The 24,865-nt window shown below is 33.9% G+C and overlaps 1 protein-coding gene across 4 annotated transcripts in view; it reads left to right on the top strand.

Annotated features, from left to right (window-relative positions):
- Window positions 1–24,814, top strand: part of LOC129236422 (PH and SEC7 domain-containing protein) — a 117,344-nt gene extending 92,530 nt beyond the window's left edge. Inside the window, exons 6-15 of one of the 4 annotated variants that reach the window (XM_054870808.1) lie at window positions 2,970–4,162; window positions 4,292–4,485; window positions 5,301–5,493; window positions 5,641–5,819; window positions 5,915–6,012; window positions 6,303–6,578; window positions 6,723–6,860; window positions 6,933–7,198; window positions 20,160–20,369; window positions 22,564–24,814. In XM_054870808.1, the coding sequence (XP_054726783.1) occupies window positions 2,970–4,162; window positions 4,292–4,485; window positions 5,301–5,493; window positions 5,641–5,819; window positions 5,915–6,012; window positions 6,303–6,578; window positions 6,723–6,860; window positions 6,933–7,198; window positions 20,160–20,181 (2,559 nt within the window). In that variant the 3' untranslated portion in view covers window positions 20,182–20,369; window positions 22,564–24,814. Of the gene's footprint in view, window positions 1–2,969; window positions 4,163–4,291; window positions 4,486–5,300; window positions 5,494–5,640; window positions 5,820–5,914; window positions 6,013–6,302; window positions 6,579–6,722; window positions 6,861–6,932; window positions 7,199–18,940; window positions 19,304–20,159; window positions 20,370–22,546 lie in introns of those variants that run through there. The other 3 variants (XM_054870807.1, XM_054870809.1, XM_054870806.1) reach the window with 3 other exon arrangements.
- Window positions 24,815–24,865: the final 51 nt, after the last annotated feature.

Genomic DNA, 24,865 nt, shown 5'->3' with positions numbered 1-24,865 from the left:
TGTTTGTATATTTCCTCTGTAAATCAAACTCGATGATTTTATTTCTTAACGCATTTTAATTTGCCGCATCAGAGAAGACGGGTGTCAAATGGACGCATTCGTAGAAATGTTAAATTCTCTGGCTTACTTTATTTTGGAACATCCAAAAGATTTGACCTTTTATGGAACTTTTGCACTCTGCACTCCCTTGTGGGGTTACCTTTGATATGTTCTACAGAACGTGAGTCTTAACTTTCCGAGTCACTTCTGCCACAGATAATATTTTTGAGCACCAATTTTCTTGTTTAAACTACGAACAATGTATGTACTTATTTATATTGAGGTGTTTGGAGGCTTAAATAATACCACGAGGCCTCCCGTTTCTTTTTGTTTCAAAGAATTGCTATGAAGAGAATATATACCCATAATTCTTTCGAAAAAAGTTATTGGCAGGCTGACAGTTTGCTAATATGGCCACGCACGCAAGCAATTTGGTTCGGAGCACTGCCCTTTTTACCACTTTATCCCAAAACATCTGGAAATATTTATTGAAAATTTAATTAATAACACTGTCGGGACGCTAAATGGCACATAAAAACGCCGAGGGAAGTAATCTTAGTTTTTGATGGTAGATAACCGATCGGTGTGTCGGCATTTTTCTGTGTCATTTGATATTTTCCGTACTGTGTAATCTGTAAAGTTAAAAGAAATCTTGGTTTATAAGCCTTAAATGAACTAATTCGTGGTAAAGATAATTTATGTAAACACTATTTTTTGAATTATATATCCCTTTACATACATTTTCTTATTGCAAAGTGGTATGAAGATAATTAAATTCTTGAATTTATAAATGTAATGCCTTCACTTTTTTATTTAGAAATATTGCTTTTTCAAAAATATGGGCTTTTAGTGTTCTGGAACTAAACGATTTTAATTTCTGAACAAAAAAATAAATAATGAAAGAAAAATTGTGTTTAAGACATTCTAAACAATTGTTATTTTTTATATATTTCTATTTTTTATTTTTAACTAATCAGTTAAATAAATTCAAACACCCATACTAGTTAGTACATCCGTTAAAAAACCCCACGCTTTTCTAAACACATTTTTTATATAGAGGAAAAGTTCAACACCGAAAGCAAAACAAATTTACCGAGATCAACGCGATTTTTGATCTTCCACTTTTTTATACTAAAATTGAATGAAAACTGCGTACTCAAAACATTTCTAAAAATTCTCATTACAAATTTGAAAATTTTGGTACATTTTTCTGATTTTCATACGAAGTTTGTAACTTTGGCTGGTATGGCTTTTTTTAAGATAATGATCTATATCTTAATAAAAAAATTAAATTCAAAAAATTGAATACCAAAATTTATAATCACAAGGAGTAGAGGTGCGTGGGTTTTTTCGGCAGGTATGCAGGCATTGGCGGTCGCCGTAGCCGAATGGGTTGGTTAGTCACGCACTATTCGGAATTAAGAGAGAACGTAGGTTCGAATCTCGGTGAAACACCAAAATTAAGAAAACCTCTGAGTGTATTTCTGCCATGAAAAAGCTCCTCATAAAAAATATCTGATGTTCGGAGTCGACTTGAAACTGTAGGTCCCTCCATTTGTGAAACAACATCAAGACAAATACGAGGAGGAGCTCGGCCAAACACCCAAAAAGTGTGTAAGCGCCAATTATATATATATATATATATACATAAGTCATGATTCAATGATAAAAGGTTTGCTCAGTAAGCAGCTTTCTCGTTCTGACAAATCGGCTTCCTTAGCAAGACACTGGGTTGCTAGCTCTAGATATTTTGAGTAAAAGTGGAGGAAAAGTAAAATTTGTAGAAAAAACATTTCATTTTCAATATGGTCTGCTTACGAGCAACAACTCGCTAAAGAGTTTTCATCGGTATGTTCAGGACTATGGTAGTATGACATGAAATACATACCGTTTAAGTCAGGACATGCTAGAGTAATTGAGGCAATCCAAGATCGATGAGTGGAGAATTTACAAAGCTTTATTTCTTATGATGTGGTGATTTAGACGGAATAGATGTTTTGCAAACAGCTAGCATTTCCCAAAGAGTTACGGCACTGAGAACACTTGGATAGTCCCGACGCGATCGATAACATTTCAGACCTCATTGTAAAAAAGTTGGGATTGACGGAACTTGTCTCCAATGAGCCCACCTTCCCCTGAATAGATGACGTGTCCAGAGGAGGCTTAGCAAAGAAAAGTACCAGCATGAAAAAGCTCTACATAAAACTGTAGGTCCTTCCATTTATGGAATAACATCAAGACGCGCGCTACAAATAGGAGGAGGATCTCGGCCAAACTCCTAACAGAATTGTACGTGCCAATTATTTATTTATTTTTAACAAAAAAGTTTCATATTGACGAAACTTCGCAACTTCGCCATCGGTTTTAAATTTAAAAATGAATTCATAAAATACAATCTTAGATTAAGTAATTTCTTATTTTAATATTAGATTTGGCAATAACTTCTATTTGTACCATTCTTTATTTTCAAATATTAATTAAAATTTATTTTTTAAACCGTTCGCAGTTTTTTTGCATTTAAGTAAGAAAATACTTTTTTGCTACCATTTTTACCAAAAAGGATTTAATATTTTCCACTTTATTCACCTTCTTAAATAAAAGCTTTTGTAAGGGAGTGTCAAAAATCGAATGTCACCAGTGAGCAGACCTTTAATAATTGAATCATGTGCATAAGTATACTTATTCAAAAAGTTAAAACTTCAAACGATTATATTTATTTTTCAGTTTTTGTTTGTAAATAAAACCAAATAGAAAACAAAACAAAAAAATGTATTATTGTTAGTCAATTATAGAAACTAATTTAGTAACTTAGTCTAGAATAGGTAGTAAAAGCCAGACTTCGTTTTGCTATTGTTAGCTGTTTTACAGAATCATTTGCTAATTAATATTTTATCCTCTTTCTCTGTTCTTCCGTTCGTCTACCGCTGCAGGGCTCCAGTCGCGATCGCATCGTTTGGACATATAACGCACCACTGGCGCCACACCAAATAGAACAATTACAGCAGCAGCAACAACTGCAGCAACAAATACAACAGCAACAACAACAATATTCGACAGCACAATATGGCGGCCACAATAATTCATCACCGAATTCGCAGTCACATTCACACTCCCATTCCCACTCACATTCGCATTCACACTCGCATTCGAGTTCAATAAGTTCATCACCACAGCATTCAGCTGGCAGCCCCGCCTCACCTACATCCGTGTCAAGTTCGGTAATGTCATCGTCTGGTTCGAAGGGTGCGCTTGGCATTGGTGGCGCTTATGCGTTATGCAGCAACAATAATAATGGTGGTCATCATCAGCAACAACAACAACAACAGCAGCAACACCTTCAATTGGCAGCAAATGCAGCTAATGGTGGCACGAGCGGTGGCACCAGCGCAACCACAGCCACAACGGCTTTACAAATGGGTTTGTTACAATGTCCTACTGGTAGTGGTAATGGTAGTGGTGGAGGTGGTAATGGTAGTGGTGGTGGTAACAATAGTTTTGCAGGTGGTGCCGGTTGCGACCAAAGCGTCTCCGAAGCCATCTCGAATATTTCTAGTCCCGACTATCAGGACGATGATAATTTATTGAGCTCTCGCGATCTTGCAGGCGGCATGGTACTTAGTGATCCCAGTGATTCGGATTCAACGATACTCGTATCGGATACGGCAGCAACTCGACAAAAGCAACAGCACCATCAACAATCACAACTACAAGCACAAACGTTTCATCAACAGCAATTGCAACAACAACAGAAGGTTGGTGGTATGGGTCAACAACAGAATTCCGAACAGCATAAACTAGTGATACAGGTGCGTGGCATCGATAATAGTAACAATGCTTCACCACGCTCGGCCTACACCGAACTGAGAGACTCCGAAGATGAATTGGCCACATTGACAGAGGAGCCATTGAATACTGTTTTGACAGCAGCGGGGGGTGATAGTGGCAGTACGGGACGGGACTCATCGCCACCTGTCTCAGATGATGGTAGCGATGTGGAGTCGTTACATTCCTACCATTACTCACCAAAGGCTGTAGATATGCCGTCAGCGATACGACTGGCCAAAAGGCTGTACTCACTGGATGGTTTCAAGAAGAGCGATGTGTCGCGACACCTCAGTAAAAAGTGAGTAGACTGGATTAACTGGATTTAATTAAATTTCAAATATTTTAAATGATATTAAATTCATAAAGTAGTTAGTAACTTTTAAGTAATTGTAAATTTTTTGCATTAAAATCTTGTATTTATTTTTAGCAACGACTTCAGCCGCGCTGTCGCCGATGAATACCTAAAGTATTTCAATTTCGAAAAGAAAACGCTGGATCAATCGTTGCGCGAATTTTTGCAACAATTTTCGTTGTCAGGTGAGACGCAAGAGCGTGAACGTGTGCTGGTCCATTTTTCGAAACGCTTTCTGGACTGCAATCCGGGAACATTCAATTCACAAGGTGAGTGAATCTGTCCGTCTACGCGCCCGATGACTCAAGCAAAAACTAATGTATTTCAATGAAACTTGGTGGACAAATGTATTACTCTTTCCAAGTCCACTTCCCATATAATGATAATATTCAGAAAAAAATTGACATCTTTGTTATACACGAAGCAAAATCATTCGAAATGTAGAGTGATAAACGAAAAAATAAAAAAATGGGCTGTGCTACGCCCACTTTTTGTAACTGCTTGTATTTCGATAACGACTTAATAAAACTCATCCAAACTTAATATACGTATTGCTCCTCACTTCATTGAGAATCGACAAAAATATTAAGATCGTATAAAATCCACGACTTTTTTGGCATGTGAAATCGTTCGATAACCATCCCCATTTCCCATATAACGTTAATTTTCAAAAAATTAAAAAATGTGAAAAAGCAAAATTACCCAAATTTGGTACAAATTATAAACCCGAAACATTTAGTACGATGAAAGAAGACTTACTAAAACTCGCCCAAACTTGGCATACGTATTGCCCCACACCAAATTCAGATCGGTATAAAGTATATGGTTTTCCGGACGGAATTTAAAGCCGGTTTTTCAAACTGCTTCGAATCAGCTTTTTGAGAAATTTTGAATGGATTAAAAGTAACAAATTACCTGCTTTGCAAAATGCTTTTACTTTAAGTCAAGAATGCAGTTGAAGACTCTAATCGAAAATACATATTTTTGTTGATAAATGTATTATATTCTGTTGACGCATATTTTTAATATATTGATTAGTCAATATCATATTAATTTTAATTTGTTTCTATTATTTTCGGAAAAGATGCTGTGCACACTTTAACTTGCGCTATTATGCTTCTGAATACCGATTTGCATGGCCAGAATATTGGACGAAAAATGACTTGTGCGGAATTCATTGAAAACCTGGCCGAACTGAACGACGGCGAAAACTTCCCCAAAGACGTTTTGAAATACCTATATCAAGCCATTAAGACACAACCGCTGGAATGGGCGCTGTAAGAAAATACTAAAAACCTATTGATTTATTTACATGAAATATATAAACTAATATTAATGATCGCTGCTTTTATATCGAATTTTACTTGCTCTAATTTATTTATCTCATATCTTATATCTTTAATATTTTTTATTTTACATTGCAGCGACGAAGATGCCAATGAGTTGCAAAAGCAACGCGCCGACAATAATGTGGAGAACAGCACATCCACCAGCCTTATCGGACAAAATCCCTTCTTAGACATACCAGAATCGTCGTCGGCGATTGAATACAAAAAGGGTTATGTGATGCGCAAGTGTTGTTTCGATTCCAACTACAAAAAAAGTTAGTTCTAAGTAGATTTTTATTTTCAACGAGTTTTAATGGCTAATTTTTTCCCACAATATTTGTTCATAAATTCGATTTTTTATTGCCCTTAGCACCATTCGGTAAGCGTTCCTGGAAGATGTTCTATTGCACGCTGCGTGATTTGGTGCTATTCTTGCACAAAGATGAGCATGGCTTTCGTAAGAGCCAGGTGAGTGTATACATTAATTCTGTAGAAAATTAAAAAAGTGCTGAAAGCAACAAAAATTGTGGTCAAAATGGAATGATCCCCGTTTTGGAAAATAACTCGAAGGAAATTTAAAATAATTTTTTACGAGTTGTTAGTTAGGGGGAATTTTTGTTTACATGATTATATTTTATTTTATTACTTATTTTGGGCAATAACTTTTTTGAAAGCTGTCTCCTTCAAAGCGACAAAATACATTTTCATGTTCAGTATAAAATTAGACGCTGCATTTTTCAATTCTAAATATTTCACAGATGTCCGATAACCTGCATAATGCGATACGCATCCATCATGCTTTGGCCACCAAGGCTACCGATTATACGAAAAAACAACACGTTTTCCGATTGCAAACTGCCGATCAAGCCGAGTACTTATTCCAAACTAGTGATTCCAAAGAGCTACAATCATGGGTGGAGACGATAAATTTCGTTTGCGCCGCATATTCAGCACCGCCACTGGAGGGTGGTGTGGGCAGTCAGAAACGTTTTCAACGTCCATTACTTCCCAGCACACACACAAAGTACTTGATGGTATGTAGATTTTTATTTGCTAATACATAAGAAAAAAATAAAAAAAAAAGTTTGGCATTAAAACTATCAAAAAAAATTAATTAAAATAATTTAAACGAGATTTAAAATAATTCTTTTTTTATGACTCACCTTTTTCCTGAATAGAAAGAGCAATTAGAATCGCATGAGCAGCAATTAGCCCAATTAGAAGCTGCTCTCGCAGATCATAAGAAAGGACCTTTGCCAAACAAAGGACTTCCCCTACAGAATTACAAAGAAAAAGAGAACTATTTACAGTATGAGGTGAGGTGCTTGTCCTAATACTTGTTTCCACTCTCCCCTTTCATACTCGGGACTTTTTTCGATTTGTAATAGATACGCCGCTATCGTTCTTATGTGTCAATTTTAACTGCTAAACTGCTTGCTGAGCAACAACAATTAGAGGCCACGCAACAGCAGCTACAATTAACGAACAACGAGGAATTGGATACATTCTCAACGAGTGGAGGAGGAGCTGTGATTGGTGCACGGCAACAACAGCCGCCACCTGCGTATCCGCAACAATTACAATTACAACAACCAACTGCACAGTTACCAACAGCACAACAGCCACAGCCGCAACAACAGCAAACTTCAAACAGGTATAATTATCAGCAACAAGATATTGGCTGACGGGTAATGGGAGTTTTCTCAGCTTGTGTGGTTTAATTTTATTATCTATCCCCTCTATTTACTCGTTAACTTTTTAGTTCTTTTTGATTTTATTTTCTTTTCAAATGTATTCTTTTCGAATTTTAGTTTATAACTTTTATGTTTTTTTTCTTTTTAAATATATATCTATCTAACGAAAGAAATTTAATGGCGTAAAATTGTTCGCTAAGTAATTTGCTTATAGAAATATTCATGGTTACATTTATCCATAAAATAATTACAATTTTGTTTTTATATATTGGGTTGGGAATAAGTTTCCGTCCTTTCTTACTCAAAGTTACGAATTAATTAATTAATTAAAATTAAAAAATACATGATTCATCTTTTAGGCAGCATACGGATTCCTCTGACGAAAAATTCGCATTCTTTTGGCTTGTAACCTAGTGAACTACTGACTGCATTGATTGGAACAGATGGTAATCCGAAGATGCAATGTCTGAGGAATATAGCGGGTCGGGCACAATTTCCCAATTCAGTCCCTCTAAATATTTTTTGACCGATTTAGCAACGTGTTACCTGGCGTTGTCATGCAATAAAATCCGTCTGTTATGTCTACCGTCCCATTCCCGCCGCTTTTCTTTGAGAGCTCGATTCAAACGCATTAGCTACAGTCGGTAACGATCGCCAGTGATGGTTTCAGATGGTTGAAGGAGTTCATAATAGATGACACCCTTCTGATGCCACCAAATGCACAACATAGAATCATGCATTTTTTTTTTTTGCTGTCGATGGACCTGGTTCACCTGGCAGGGTCCAACATTTTCGACGCTTAGCGTTATTACAATAGATCCATTTTTCATGCCAGTAACGTCACACGTCACCAAACTTCTTTCGATATCCCTTTCCTTCATTTGATGTGGCACCCAGTTATCTGCTTTCTGGACCATTCCCTTCGCATGCAAACGTCGGATCCGTCAACATCCAACTCTTTACACATAGCATCAAGGGTTCGTCATGCGTCTTCATCCAATAATTGTTGTAAATGAGTATCTTCGAATTTTTTCGGTGTCCCTTCGCGATCTTTATCGCTCACGTCGAAATTGCCAATTTGAAAGCGTCGAATCCTCTCTTTACAAGTTGGATTAGATGGAGCATGATTACCGTAAATATTGATCAATATACAACACGTTTCAGCTGCACTTTTCTTTAAAATGTAATAATGAAGCATAATGGAAATGCTGTTTTTTCGGGACGGATGTAGACATTTTTGACATCAGATAAGAAAGGATCTTTACTCTTGAAACGAATGTCAAATACTGCGATCGAAACCTCACATATACACCTCCAAATCACCAGTATATTACTAGAGCGGACACAAAAATAGCATCAGCAGCGACACCTCTTTTACGAGGGCGGAAACTTATTTCCATACTTTCAAAAATAAGAATACTCAACACAAATTTTGGGTTCTAGATGTTAAATTTCTTTACGTTAGTAGTAAAATTGTTACCCGCCGCATATATACAATCCGCTTATAAACAACCAAAAATTTCAAGATTTATTTATAGTCATAAAAATGACCAAAGCAAGTTGTATTCACGCCAAATAAAGTTCTTATTTTGCCATGAAAAGAGCCAAAATTTGTGGATTAAAATAGAAACTTAATCAAATTTCGTTGGCTTGTGTAATTTTTACTTTTCTACGAGAAAGAATTATCTTTATTGAAGTTTATCTTTAGTTGCTATTATTATTTTTTAGTTTTATTTTTGTACCAACATAATGATTTTTTCCCCAAGAACAATGATCATTTTTTGTTTATTGCTCAAATATGATAGTTATTTCTTATTTTAAGTTAATTCTTATTTTATTATTTCCAATCTTGATTGAAAGGGAAGCTCGCTCGAGTGCCTTAAGATTAAAAGGTATATCTAAACTTAAAAGTGGGGATATGAAAGGACATTTAAAGATCTTAGAAGACTTCCTACATAGTCCCATTCTTCATAGGGATGATATACTATCACCCAAACCAATACTCTTCAGGAACTTTCAAGTTATAATTAATGAACGCACAGACTGGAGAACTAATTCTATCACTTTCAAACCTGGCTCTCAGCTACGGTTTACTGATGGGTGCAAATTGGAAAATGGTAGAACAGGAGCAGGAATCAATGGGCCTAAATTCAAAAAATCGATTCCGATGGGACTCTACCCAACAATATTCCAGGCAGAAATACATGCCATTGAAATATGTGTGAGAGAATGCCTTAGCAGGAAAATGAGAGCTACTCACATCTACATACTTTCAGATAGCCAAGCGGCTCTAAAAGCCCTTCTATCAACAACTATCACCTCTAAATTGGTAAATGGTTGCCTAAACCTTCTCAACATGTTTGGAAACCTCAACATAGTAACACTAGGCTGGATTCCGGGACATGAAGGGCATAAGGGAAATTAAATGGCTGATGACCTTGCATAACAAGGAGCAAATATGCAACTTACTGGTCCTGAGCCTTTCTGTGGACTCACAAAAGGCCAAAGAAAATTTACTGCACACTGGCTAAACTGTGCCGGTCAGCGTCAAGCCAAACTATTCATAAGTCCCAACAAAGGAATATCTGACAAGCTTCTCTCACTAAGCAGAGTAGATCTGCATCTTTTAACAGGATATCTTACAGTTCACTGCAGCTTGAGGTATCATCTGAGACCAACATGTGCTTTGTGAATGTTCTGCGTTGGGCAGACAGAGACTTCATCACCTTGGTGGTATCGTAGTATCTCCATGCAATCTTTGGAACAACAAACCCAAAATTGTGTTAAAATTTTTAAAAAGCCTAAAACTCTAGGGTTACAAAAATAGGCCTTTCACAATAGATCAGCTCTGGTCGCAGTGCGTAATGGGCTTCTAATAGCCTTCTAATTTATGTTAAAGGCAACAATTAAGGACCGTTATAGTATTCTAACAATACTTTTGGCATATCTAATCTAATAGAACAACCGATTTGACACCAATACAATAGTTATTGGAAATTAGGTCTAAAATCACCCGAAGATAGAATGAAGATTAAATCATTTTGAAGTTAAATTTTATAGCTTCATTCTCATTCATGCATTCATTCGGTTTACTCATATGTCTTTATTCTCAATGATATAGGATATCGTAATGTTCTTTTTTTCATTTAAAACCCCATATTTACGTACATACCATACATACAGCAGTTGAAAAATACTTAAGATCGATACTCAGTTCTCTCCATTTGAGACTTTTTCAATAAAATCACTTAAAAATATTGCTTATTAAGTTTTATTTTATAAATTTGAAATGTTTTCAATGTGTATCAGTTTTTTATATAAAAAAAACCTTTTTTTTTACTTCATGTATAAAAAGATAGTTAGAAAGTCCTTCGAAAAAAACTTAAGATCATAGCAAAATAATTGTAAAATCATAAAAATTGCTTTATTACTGCTACACAGCGCTTTTGCATGGACATTATTAAACCTCTATAACGTTCAACAGGAATGGATTCCCATGCCGCCTTGGCCTGTAATGATCCAAATTTCTGATATTTGGCCAAATAACTGCTCCAAATTTGTGATATTCTGCATACTAAGTGCATTTTTTACGTCGTGATTCAATTGACTCGTGATTACAGTGATCATATTGTCTTCGAAAAACTATTTGACCACATGAGAAGTGTGCTTCGGATTATTGTCTTGTTGAAATTTTCAAATCACGGGTAAATTCTCTTCCCCATAAGGCAACATTATATTTTAAAGTATCCGAACGTACTGACCGCATCCATTTTACCTTCAATACGATGAATTGGCCCAACACCGTTCCACGAAAAGCAACCCCACACCATTACTAAGCCTCCCGGTGCTTTATGATTGATGAGATGAACTTGGCGTCGAATTCTGCACGTTCTGGTCGCCATACATACTTCCTTCCATCTAGACCAACTCTATTTATTTTCGTTTCAAAGCTGAATAAAATATAACTCCACTGATTTTAAGCTCACGATTTTGTGCTCTCTAGCAACCTCAATTCGGCCTTGTTATTGCGTTGCTATTACCAATGGCGGATGACGTGCCAGTCGTTCATGAAACCATACTTCTGACCATCGACGCGCAACTGTTCTTTTCGTTATAGGCTTCTCCAGGTCAACTAAAATTTCTCGATAGATATCAGCACCACTCTTTCTGGGATTCTGTTTTGACAATTTAAGGGGTTACATGGGTTTCATCGGGTAAAAAAGGTCTATTTTCAATATTTTTTTTTTCTATGTAAAAAATGATTTATTTATGTAATTCAAACTTTTTTCTGTCTTTTAGATACATATTTAAAGAATAATTTCTCAAATTTAAAAAAAAAATTGAAACTCCTCCACTGTGACGTCATTTCCGGTGACCCCTCGAAAAAAAGGAACGTCCGCGTTGTCAGCATAACTCCTGACAGGATCATCAAAAATAAATAAACCAAAATAATTGTTTTAGTTAAGACCATAACTCGTGCTTGAACGAAGGAAAGAAAAAAAGTAAAAATTGGAATTTTGACAGATATTTTTCCAAAAAAATGAAAATTTCGGTCAAATATGCTTGATATTTTTTTTTTTTAAATAGTTGTAATTGAAAAAAAATCCTTCGTCCAAGCACGAGTAAATTACAGTTGCGGGCAAAACTCTCCGTTCGACTCCTTTTTTCTTAATTTCTCCCGATCTCAAGCATTTAAAAGAAATGTAGTGATACAGTTTTGTTTCAAGTTTATTAATATAACACATACTAAAAAAAAAATTATTTTCAGTATTTACTTTAAAAGTTGTTTACGAAAATCCAAAAATAGAACTGACAGTTGTGATTAATCTCATCAATTTTGTTTTCAAAGTTTGCTTTTTTTTTACATCGGATTTTCATTGTTCCCTGCGTTGCACAGCAACATCAGCGTTGGGAGGTGTTTACTTTTTTTGAAAAACGCTATCATTAACCGATATGATTTAGCAAGCGAATTGTTCCATCAAAGCTGGGGTACCATCTTGTCCTTTAGGAGAAAAGTAGCAGCCTCCACCTCCTCTTTAAAAACCTTCTCAATATTTTTAAAGCAGGGGTCGAAATTCGCATCTTGTTAGCATTAAGGAGTTTCTTTTTGGCGATAAAATCAACTTGTTTTTTCGCAATCGTTTCAATATCCAAAACGACTGGGAGATGGTGGCTGCCCCCGAGAGGAAAGGGAATGACTCTCCAAGCACAATTTTTAGCGAGGCTAACAAAGGAGAGGTCTAACACCGATCAATTCAAACTTTTTAGGTCTTTTTTAAAGGTGATGTTACCTTCGTTTAGGCATACAAATTTTTAACCGAGAATGATTCTAATTAGCTTTTTCCCCTTGTCTGTGTCCATTGCATTACCCCACAATTTGCTTCTAACATTAAAATCACCCGCAATGATAACAATTTGGCAGCCTTCTAAAAAGCCTAGAAGCCTTTCAATTTCTGCTTCAAAATCACCAGTGGAGATACTGGACAGGAAGTAAACTGAAACGAAAGTCAAATTTGGGACTCGTTTTTTTTTAATAATACTTGAACTGTTTTACATTCTACTCTTTTGAATTCGGTCTGCTTTCTACTGTTTGACACTTGAAATGAGAAGATTTCGTTAAGGGGGGGAGCTGGTCTAGAGCGCAAAAAATGGGCATATTTTATGAATTTATTTTGACTCAACAAAGGAATCAATCGAAAATCTGTGAAATAGGTTTAATAATATAGCTTTCATGGTACAAATAATATAGCTTTCAATTCAAACTTTTTAGGTCTTTTTTAAAGGTGATGTTACCTTCGTTTAGGCATACAAATTTTTAACCGAGAATGATTCTAATTAGCTTTTTCCCCTTGTCTGTGTCCATTGCATTACCCCACAATTTGCTTCTAACATTAAAATCACCCGCAATGATAACAATTTGGCAGCCTTCTAAAAAGCCTAGAAGCCTTTCAATTTCTGCTTCAAAATCACCAGTGGAGATACTGGACAGGAAGTAAACTGAAACGAAAGTCAAATTTGGGACTCGTTTTTTTTTAATAATACTTGAACTGTTTTACATTCTACTCTTTTGAATTCGGTCTGCTTTCTACTGTTTGACACTTGAAATGAGAAGATGTCGTTAAGGGGGGGAGCTGGTCTAGAGCGCAAAAAATGGGCATATTTTATGAATTTATTTTGACTCAACAAAGGAATCAATCGAAAATCTGTGAAATAGGTTTAATAATATAGCTTTCATGGTACAAATACAAAATTTTTCGTCTGAATTAATTTCAAAATGGCCGCTGTCCAGCAGTTCTCCTAAGGCGCCTTTTTTTCTAGTGGGTCCATTGCCGAAGACGTAAACTCCTTAATTTTTGTCCTGGATAAAAAAATAAAATTTTTTTAGTTTCTATATAACAACAGAAAGAGACGTACGTAGGATTTTTTCGATATTTTGTTTTTTCGCGAAATGGTGCACGTTTGAACAAAAAGTTACAATTTTCTACTATAAAGAATGACATAAAAAATCCTACGTACGTCTCTGGAGAAAGGTATTTCGAATGTATTGTCAAAATTTCGTAAGAATCGGTAAAGATTTGTTCGAGTTATGTCTTCGGCCAGTTTAAAAAAAGTGATTTCGAGATAAACGCGTTTAAAGTTGTAAGTAGCGTTCGGGGCATACCTGCGAGGCACTGCCGTCGAATGAAAAATTTGGCCATTTAGACATTTTTGCTGGCATCCCTCATTTGGTATATTATTTCTAAGACCATAAAGTACATTTTAAGACAAAAAAAAATCTTTCGCTTTTTTCAAAATTCTAGACCAGCTTCCCCTCTTAAGGCAGCATACGTCGATATCATTGTTATTGATGTAATAATCAATGCTGTCGAAATTTCCTTTGAGTGATTGACAAATATATTGTAATACTCGAATCGAATTATATTGTAATACTGTCTTGGGCTGCAACCATCAGGCTTGCCGCACTACATTCATCTCTTTCCTGAGCGGCATCCTTTTAGTGTATATCACAGTCTGCCATAATTGTGACACTGACGCACAGGGGGAAAAAAGTGTCTTACACCAAATCTAGAATATTGTAAGATAACGTTTTTGGGGATTTTTCCTCCGCTGAAGCCAATTTTGACTGTTGTTGTTGGGATAAAATTGGTCCCATCCGCTGATCTACGCTTTTATCTCATATTTGATATTTTTGAGTATTTTGTTTTCTGAGAGGTAGAGTGCAACTCCACTGATCACGCCATATGTTTCAATGGCGGATCTCGGGATGAAGGGTTTGAGCTTCATGGCTTTTATGTTTTCATTTTTAGCAAGATTCCCACAGCCTCAATTAAATCTAAATTTTGGATGTTTCAGTGGCGAATGCGCTGATAAAGCCCCATTCCGCTTCTAGTTTTTTGATTTTTAAACAGGTCACATTTTGTCACGTCTAGCTGGACCTGTATGATCATCTGTATATACTATTTGTTCTCTGTTTCCAGGTTTGCTTGCATTTTTTCCGTCTTGACTCTGTTGCTTTGGTGAAACATTAGCAAAGTTGGAGCACCCTTATTGCTCCTGGATCAGATCACCGACGCTGTTAGTTGTCGTATCTTGGGGGATTATGTTTGCTAACTCTTCGTTTATATCAGCCCCGCGCGCTTGCACCACCTTCCCCACGCGGTCAGGTACCTTTTTTTCTTTTCATAATTTGCGCTAAATTGCGCGCCTTACTCTCTGCAAAGTCTTCAAAATCACTTTCGTGACAGCGAGGGCCTCGCTGCCGCCACTACACGTTTATTAACACCCGACGCCACCGACAGTAATGGCGACAACTGACGCTAACACACAACTTACCAAACTTTGGAATTTGTGATGAAAAATTTCTTCTCCTTAGAAGTCAATTATATCGTAAGAACAGCACGTTGCTAAAAATTTACTGAAAAATTTAGCACACCAGTTCACTCGAGGTCTTGAGCGAGAATGGGTGCTCCTATTAACGCAAAAAATTAATGCGAACCCTTCAAGAGAAATATATACATACATATATGAAAGGACGGCCGCCGTAGCCGAATGGGTTGGTGCGTGACTACCATTCGGAATTCACAGAGCGAACGTCGGTTCGAATCTCGGTGAAACACCAAAATTAAGAAAAACATTTTTCTAACAGCGGTCGCCCCTCGGCAGGCAATGGCAAACCTCCGAGTGTATTTCTGCCATGAAAAAGCTCCTCATAAAAATAGCTGCCATTCGGAGTCGGCTTGAAATTGTAGGTCCCTCCATTTTGTGGAACAACATCAAGACGCACACCACAAATAGGAGGAGGAGCTCGGCCAAACACCCAAAAAAGGGTGTACGCGCCAATTACAATTATAATATATATATATGAAAGGAAATATATTCAAGCGCAAAAAGTACTGTTACGGCACCGTACTCTATAAAAGATGCGCATATGTATATGGTTACAGCGCATCGTTCTTAAGTATTTGTCAACGACTGTATATTGCAACTTCTTGCTTAAAGAAGTCATTGTTTGGTATGTTATAAATACCTACCTGTCGATTCAAAGTCAATACAAAAAACTAGCAGTAAAAAATTAGATTGTTCTACTTACATATGATAATTTAGTGCTACTCTGTTTTCCTAAGTTCCCTAACCTTTTTGTTGCCCATTACTATCTTTCAGTTAAAGTTGCTATAATCCGTTTATAGGGATGTCCTTTGAAATAAAATAAATTATCTAAATATACCCCCATACTTGTAAATTTTGTTTTTCATGTTGCGTCTCTATGTTTGCGCTTTCTGTATATAATGAATTGCTTTTTGTATCCATTATTTGTAAATATTATTTAATATGCTTATTAAACGTTAAATCCTAAAACGTATACAAGTTTTTAGTAAACGAAATTAATATTCATGGCAAAAAAGCATAGGTCAATAAATTAAATAAAAAATAGTTTTAAAGCTAAAGTCGCTGAAATTTAACTGATTGTTTTTATTTCAAATTCATTAAATTTTAATAAATTTTTAAAATGTTTAACATTCAAATTTTGATACTTCCTTTTGGACCACAAAATCTGTGAAAACTCGCGATTGAAAATAAAATATGCTTTAGCTTATGAAAAAAAAAAAAAACAAAGAAAAAAAGATATAAAGATATAAAGTCAAAACAAATTAAAAGAGGATACAATTCAGCGAATAAATTTAAAGAAAATTAGAAAGGAAAATCACCTTAAAATATATGCATTATATGCAAAATTTATTAGATATAACAAAATAAAAAAAAAAGAATTGTTCAATTCAACACGCAGAGAGAAGCACAAGACAAAAATTATAATTAAACTTTAAAATTTATAGTTATAGAGCAGTAAAAAGTAGTATATAGAATGTTCCGATTTTACTTGTTTCTAGCGTTAGCGGTTCACACTCACAAACATATAAGCATACAAGCATATTTATCAGTAAAAACTGCTAAAGTTCAACAGTAAAAATTAGTTAATACAAAGACATACGATAACGATATAAAGCAATATCAGAAAAAATATTTACAAAAAATATAATTTATAAGCCGTATGCACATTCAAATTAAATTTGAGTGGTACAAAAACAAAATCGTAATAAATATTAGAAATAAGAATCCCAAAACAAGCAAAAAATGCGTTGACTTTAAACGTTAACTATACGAGATAATGGGCCTTTAGAATGCAGCAAGTAGAAAAAAAATCACTAAAAAATTAAAATTCTCCATTTATTTTTCGGCGAAAAAAGTGGGCGTGCTACAAAAAAAAGTATTTAAATGAATCAAACAAATTTTAATTAAGTAGAAAATAGGCTATCATAATGGCAAGTGGACACTCATAATTGAACTGGACTCATAGTATTTATTTAATTGTTTTTAGTACCTGTTATTAATTTTATTTCAGATGAAAATACATTTGTTTTTGTTTTGCTGATTTTTGTATTTCATTGAATTAGCTATTCAAATTGATATTCAACAAAAGTGGGTACATAAAAAGCGAAAATAATCTGCTAAGTACTTTTTTGTGTTTTGATGACGAGACTGATCGGTTTTTTTGTTTCGAATAATAAACTGAACGATTTTGTGAATAACCTTTAATTTTGTATTCTTGAAAATATAAAATATATAATATATATACATATGTATATATGCCGCCGTAGCCGAATGGGCTTATGTGTGATTACCATGCGGTATGACCTCGGTTTGAAACCTACATGGACACGAAACACCAGTTGATAAAAATGTTGTTTTTCTTATAGCGGCTGCCCCCCGGCAAGCAGTGGCAAATTTCCTGAGTGTATTTCTGATGTGAGAAAACTATTGTTTTAAAAACTAAACTGATCAGTTTCGTAAAAGCCTCAAATTTGGTATTTGCGAAATTTTCATTAAATTTAACAATACTTTTGATGACTAATATCCATACGTATGCTCAAAGATGATTGCATATCGATGGTTTTCGAGAAAAGTGACATAATTCAAAAATACAAAATACTGAGTTGGGTCAGTTTTCTAGATAAGTGACGCGCAAATTCGATCACCTGACAAAACGACACTAACGCCATCTCTCAGAATTGCTTCAAGATTCGCTTATGACGCTTTTCCAGATAAAAATATATAAACTCTGTAGTTGATTTTTGCTTTTAACGGCAAAACTCCGAATTTTGAGTTAATTTTGAGTTGTGTCGCTTTTCTCGAAAACCATCAATATGCTGTATTAGTACTGCAACGTAGGGCTGATGCATACAAGCATAACGCCTAGAGTGGCTAACAACCATTTATTAATGAGTAAGTTGAGTGTTGCTGTTCGGTAAATGTGGGAAAAGTTTAGCTCTTGGAGCATGATGCTATTACTGCCGTTGACTGCTGTGCTATGAACATAGTTATAAGAAGCAAATAAAGCATAAACTGTCTGAGTATTGAACTTACGGATGATTGTCGAATCAAATAAACAAAAAGCATAAACAAAATAACAATTAATATTAGTGACCATTAGAAATTGGCCAAAGTTGCGTAGTCGCCTAATTTAAAGACGGGGCTTTTGAATATAGTTAAAAAAAACTATGTATAAAGCAATTCCTTAGAAAACGAACAAGGTGCATCGATTAATGTCTGAAACCATTGTGTGATTTGTGTTTGAATTAAATAAAATTTTATTGTTGGTCATTTCATGCAAACTCTTACAACACTAAATTATTATTTTGTTTGATTTTATTTTTTCGCTAACATTTTTTACACTCAATTGCGCTTACTCTCTTCACCATTTTATTTGTATATACTATATGTTTTTACGCTACTAAGTGCGCATAGTTAACAATGCAATTAACTGTTTTAAAAAGTGGTTCAATTCTTATACATACTTTCTTTTGTTCTTTATATGTTTGTTGTTGCAACTACGCTGCCTTTGTAAATACGAGCAAGCAATTTATCCTTTTCATAATGACTAAATAATACTAGTAACAGTACAATTTATGCATATACAAATATATGTGCATATGCATGTATATACATACATATCCATACATACATGTACTTGTAATACACTATGTACATACATAATTCTTCGTTTGTTGGTAATAAATATCTTTTAAATTAAAGCAAAATTCAAATGCAATTTAAAAAGAAAATCCACAATTGGTTATCACCTGCAAATCGTTTTCTTTTTTCTTTCTCTTCCTCTGGTTTTTTTTCTAACGTACATTGCATTGCAGATGGTTATGTGGCTGCGCCTGGTGGTCGATGCTGTTTTGCTAAGCAGAATTGGTGAAACAAAACAAATAACAAAAAAAAAAGCCTTAAGCATCTTAACTACAAACATTATGTAACACACGAATTCCTTCTTCTAAAATGCTAATACAACCATAAGACTTCCCCTCACAACCAAAAACTCTACTACCGCACATCCAACATCATTACCGGCAGTGTTCGTTTAACTGCCAATTACTCACCAGCCAACTTCTCAGCCAGCACGTTCAATCCCTAAAAATCTAAAAAACTTAAAGAATTAATGGTAACCGGTATTTTTTATTTATATTCTTTCATATGCATACTGCAGCGTTGAAGCGCCTATTATGCGCTGCAAATAGTGCAGGTAAAAACAAATTTACATATATCAAAAAGGTAAAGAAAAAGTAAATATGTTGCTTCTTTAATTTGTTTTTGGATTCCTTTATATTGTCGTATGGTACTCGAGGCTTTCTCTGTTTTAATGTTTTGTATATTTTTTTTGTAATATATGCATATATGCAATAATGCAATATACATTATGTAGTTGGGCTGGAAAGCACCCTTGAATAGAAAGCATAGAAGTTTGTAAGTACAATCTAAATAGTAGAAATTATTTAGTACCGAAGAGATTTTAATTTTCATCGAAACCGGAATATGAAATTCATCTCAGATATTAAGCAACATCTATCAGGGTGCCTCAATTGAACTGCAACTTTTCCGAAATAAAAAAAAAAAATGGGATTTAAAAAAAGATTGATGTAGAATTTTATCAAGTTGGTTTTCAACGCATTTTATTATTGGAAAACATCCATAGACTGTATACATAAGAAAACATGAATTATATAAATACTTATGTACTCCTTTTTTTAACTGTTGTAGATTAAGTTTATTTTTTATTGGTGCCATCACATTTTATAATTTATAATTTTTTGCGGCACGCCTTACTGTCTTCAATACCTTCATTTTAATAATTTCATAATTTGTTTCTTTTGTAGTTATTTTCCTCTCTTTCTCTCAAAATAAATAAATTATGTTCTACTATGTTTAAAATATTTTGCTAGAGTATAAGATATACTTTATTGATGTATGTATTTGTTTTCCACCACATTTTTATTATTTACAGTTACAAACATACATGCATACCTTTAATTTTTTCAAAACAATTTTCTTTTTCGTTCTTTTTTTCGATTTCTACAATTACAGAAAGAAAGAGAAAAAGAAATGAAGGGTACACAATCGCTAGCGACTCAATCAAAGAGCCTTGAACAGGAATGAGTATACTAAAGCACACACATATACAAACAAACAAAGAACAAACGAGTGTGAAGAATCTTTTCGCATTTAACATTCAGTATAATAAAATTGCGTAAAAAATACAAGAAACAAATAAATAAAGAAAAAAAAATCGAATTGGTAAGTGAAAGAAACAATTTTTGAGTAGTTACAGAGAAAAGGTTTAATGCATAATACCAGTAGAGTTTAAAAAATGCATATTTAGTATGTAGACATGTTTTATGCATTAGTTCGAACTTCTAGGGGTAGAGGTTAAGCTACCGGAGCGGTGGTTTTTGGGACCTTGCTCAAAATTCAATTTTCTGTTGCCATCTCGAGTCTGCCATTTTGAATTTATAAAAATTGCCATCAGATATGTAACCAGCGGCGCCAAAATTCCTCAAGTAATAATTTGTATAAGCTTGGAACTATTTATTACCTGTTAACTCTATAGGTCTCTATAGTCATTTCAAGTATATATCCAGACTAATGAAAGTTGGGAAAATTTGTGAAGCAAATGGCATTCTTACCTAGGAGATCAAAGCTTATATTAGCCACTAAAACAATCCCTCCCATTTTTGTCGCATCCTTCGTTGTTCTGCCAGTTGTATAGCGTTGCTTATCTCAACTATCAGGTCAGTCCATAAATTCATGCGTTTTTTAAAGGAGTTTTCTATTCTCTAAACATGGTCAATTTTTGTTAAGTGCCTCATTCAGGCTTGATAGCTGATGGGAATAATAATCAGCAGTTATCGTCTGGTTTGGTTCCAGAAGTTCATAATAAACAATACCGGCCATATCCCACCAAATATACAGGAGAATCTTCTTGGGGTGAAGCCCATCTCTAGGGTCGATTGTGGTGTTTCATCTCTATCTAACCATTGGCGTTTGCGAACAGGATTATTGTAAAGGACCTATTTTTTATCACCAGTAACGATACGAAACACTTACTTGTGAGCATCTCTATATAATTTTAGCCATTGCAAAACAATAAATATATTGTATAAAATACTAAATTCCATAATATAAGTATGCATATATACATAGTGGCAGTCAAAATGATATAAGCGCAATCTATTGCTAAGTTTTGACAACTTTTTTATTTAGTTTTCTTCTAATTTTTTTTTTGTAAAAATATAGTTCATACTATAACAAAAATCATATAACTTGAAGTATTAAACTTTGTAGAAATTTAAAAAGTTCAACAAATGCTTCTGAAAATTTCAATATTCTTACGAACTTTTGTGGCCCATTGATTTTGGTAAATATGGTTTAGGTTTGAAGTGACTGAAAATTCCCATTGACTTTTGACATTGACAAATACCATAAAGTCAAAACTTTATAGCGCGCTGTTATATTGACCGCCATTGGATAAGAAAAGTTGGCGGGTGTCGGGTCTATGGAACCATTCAGAAAAGCAGATTCGTGATTAAGCGGGAGCCTGGTTTATGAGGTCTAAAAATTGCATCTCTTTGCGATTTTTTTTTTTTTTTTAAGGAAAAAATTAATTTAGCACTGCAAAGTTTTTTCTATCTTTTAATGAACATTTAAAAAGTATAAAAAATTTTTGTACTGGTTAAAATAAGTTGAAAAAAAATGTTTAACATAGAAATTAGTAGAGCACTGCAACGCTGGAGTTTCCAACTGGCGTACAAGATACAGCTCGTAATTATTATCTAAAGCAAAAAATTCAAATGGATTTCTAATTATCATAATTTTTTATTCTAGATGAACTAAGAAAACTGAGAAAAATTTCAACTTTTTTGAGGTTTTAAAGAAAAAAATGCCTTTCTATAAAAAAAAAAAATTCACTTCAACTTGGTATAAAAATCTTGAAAAACTTTTTTTTTATCTATTTTGTTAGTTCAAATAGAAGAGAATTTAATACTGAAGGGAACAAGCTATGATTCATTTCAAAAGGTTCATTAGTTTATTTTCATTCATGTACACCAATTCAAAGAAATCATAAAAATGAAAAGTCGAGAAAAGAAGATAACGCTCGCCTACCCCTGGCTTTGTATCTACGGAAATATTGAGAATTAAGCTCTGTAACTTTGTGTGAATATTCTGAAATATATTAGGATTCGCTTAAAACGAAAAAAAAAAAATGATTTTTTTGACCTTATAAACCAGGCTCCCCCCTTAAATAATTATAATATTATTTCTAGAAGCACGATCGTTATCGATTTGCTAGTTTATATGATTTGTTTTTCTCGGAGTGTACACTAATTTTGAAGCTCGTGATAGCATTTTTTACTGAATTATGCATTCAGCTTATATTCACATTCCTTTCCTTTATTTACCTGTTTTTTGCTTAGTTCTAACTTTTTTTCAGCCACTTTTTATTTCAACTCTCCACTCATGCGACCATACACCAGAACATACATACATCTAAATAGCTCTACTGCAAATGAAGAAATAAGTTACACTCGCCCTTGGCGCTTCGTATATCAGCACTTCATCATAAACCGCAAGGACAAAAATATCTGCCTGTAGCCAAGCAACATCGATCAACAAAGTTATTCCTTCACCCACATATACAATACAAACATACATATAAAAACGCTCACACTTCGATGCCCAGAAAAATATGTGTATACATGATTGTGTATGTGTCTTACAGTGTCTGCCAAGAGTTGTGAACCACCATACATTTGAAACAAACGCCGTCGCCGTCGTTCATGCATACATACATAACGAATACTATTATTTTTAATTTATATAATATTTACTATATGTATTTACTTACCTATATATAATATATTATGTGTATGTATATTGATAATTATATTTTAATTTTAATTACAAGTAATTACTATATTAGGAATGTAATTATACAACAAAAACATACACATACGTCTAAAAAATATGCATATAAATGGGAAAGCAGTAAGAAATTACGATCTTCATCGTATTTATATTATATAATATTATACATATGCAGATTTACGCTATTTTAAAATTATTTATACAACATACTTATATAAACAATACATATAAAGAACTTTCGAAAAGGCGAATTAAATCAAAGAAAAGAAAAACAAATCGATAGAGGAAAAAAATCTTTAAAAGAGAATCATTATGAATGATAGAAAGCGTATTAAAAAGTAAGCGATTGAGCGAAAATCACTTCGACAAATTTACATTTATATTCTCATATATATATTTTGAGTTTTTTTGAAATATAACGCGAAAGTGACGCCTAAAAAAAGTTGGTGAGAGTAAAACGAAAGTAAATTGAAGAAAAGAGGCGAATGAAGATATTTTTATAACCTCAGCTACTTACCCAAAATAAGATAAGCCCTACTTATTAAAATTTGTATTTGTTAAAAGAAAAGGTTATGGAGAACCTCTAAAATTCTATGTGAATTATTTGATTGAAATTACTTTCAGGCGCTATGAAAGTGTCGTTTCGCTATGCGCCAATTTTTGCAGTGCGCTCCAGCCTAACTAAGTTTGAAATCCAATCTTATAGAGATAAATTTTGTTTCAAAATTCACAACACTTAAACTCGTGCTGAAAAGCGGCTTGCAAAACTCAAATTTTATAACTCATAAACAAATCACAAACCCAAAATAAAAAAAGTCGATGAAGGGAGTGAAAATTAATGATCGCAGCTAAAACGCAAATTATTCTTTTCAATTTGCTCAAGTTAATATTTTTGTATTATCCGAAACGTAAAACACTTATGACATTATTTCGAGGCGATTTCTTTCGTTTCTAACTATTTTGAAAAGGTTATTTTGCTTTACAAAAACAAAAACAAAAAAGAGAAAACGCAATGCATAAACTTCACGCCACTTGAAATATGAAAAGGTAGACATAACATAGGTATCTACGTGCATACACTGCGATTACACTACTGCATTAATTCCTAAACTAAACTAATTCCACAATTTGAATTCCTTCATTTGTTTGTAAGCAAATTCTACTTTTAAATATATTTGTTTAATGTACATTGAGCTACTTTTGTTTTTCCTCCAACGGATTTCCTTTACGTTACCGTTTCTTTTTGTTCTCGTTTCCGTAGTTTTATAATATATAGTACATGTATATATACATATTCATTATATTATGGATCACATTGTTTTCTAATTGTATGTTCAATTTGTCGCTTTATTGTCTTATTATTTATTATCCTTGATTTGAAATCTTTTACTTTATACCTACATATTAATGCATATATATAAACAAAATATACGTTCAATCATATGTCCACGTCTGTAGTTAGGATATTAAATTTGAAGTAAAATAAACGTAAGAAGCTAAACGAAATAAACGAAAATTAAAAAAAGTAAAACAAGAAAATGCCTCGATCTTTTTACGCCTCCTAAAATCCTATGGGATTTTGAATAAATTTTTTTTTGTGATGTTACCTTAGAAAATATACTTAAATTTAATGATGAAAAATACGTGAGTACACATACTAATGGTAGCTGTGTAGTCTCTGTGTTTCTTTTATTTTAGTTTTCAACTAATCTAAGTAATACAGCTGAATGCGCTGGTGTGTCATCAACTTGGATTGGTGAAACACTACTTTTTTCTTAATCTCCCTAAACCTCTTATCCAGTATCCAAAATACCTTTTATTGCTTCGCAACTATTCAAGAATGCGAACACGAAGTCGCTCTCAGTAAC

This window comes from Anastrepha obliqua, chromosome 1 (assembly GCF_027943255.1).
Source record: "Anastrepha obliqua isolate idAnaObli1 chromosome 1, idAnaObli1_1.0, whole genome shotgun sequence".
Classification (NCBI taxonomy): domain Eukaryota; kingdom Metazoa; phylum Arthropoda; class Insecta; order Diptera; family Tephritidae; genus Anastrepha; species Anastrepha obliqua.
The sequence above is the reverse complement of the archived record's forward strand: the minus strand, read 5'-3'. Positions and strand labels throughout refer to the sequence as shown.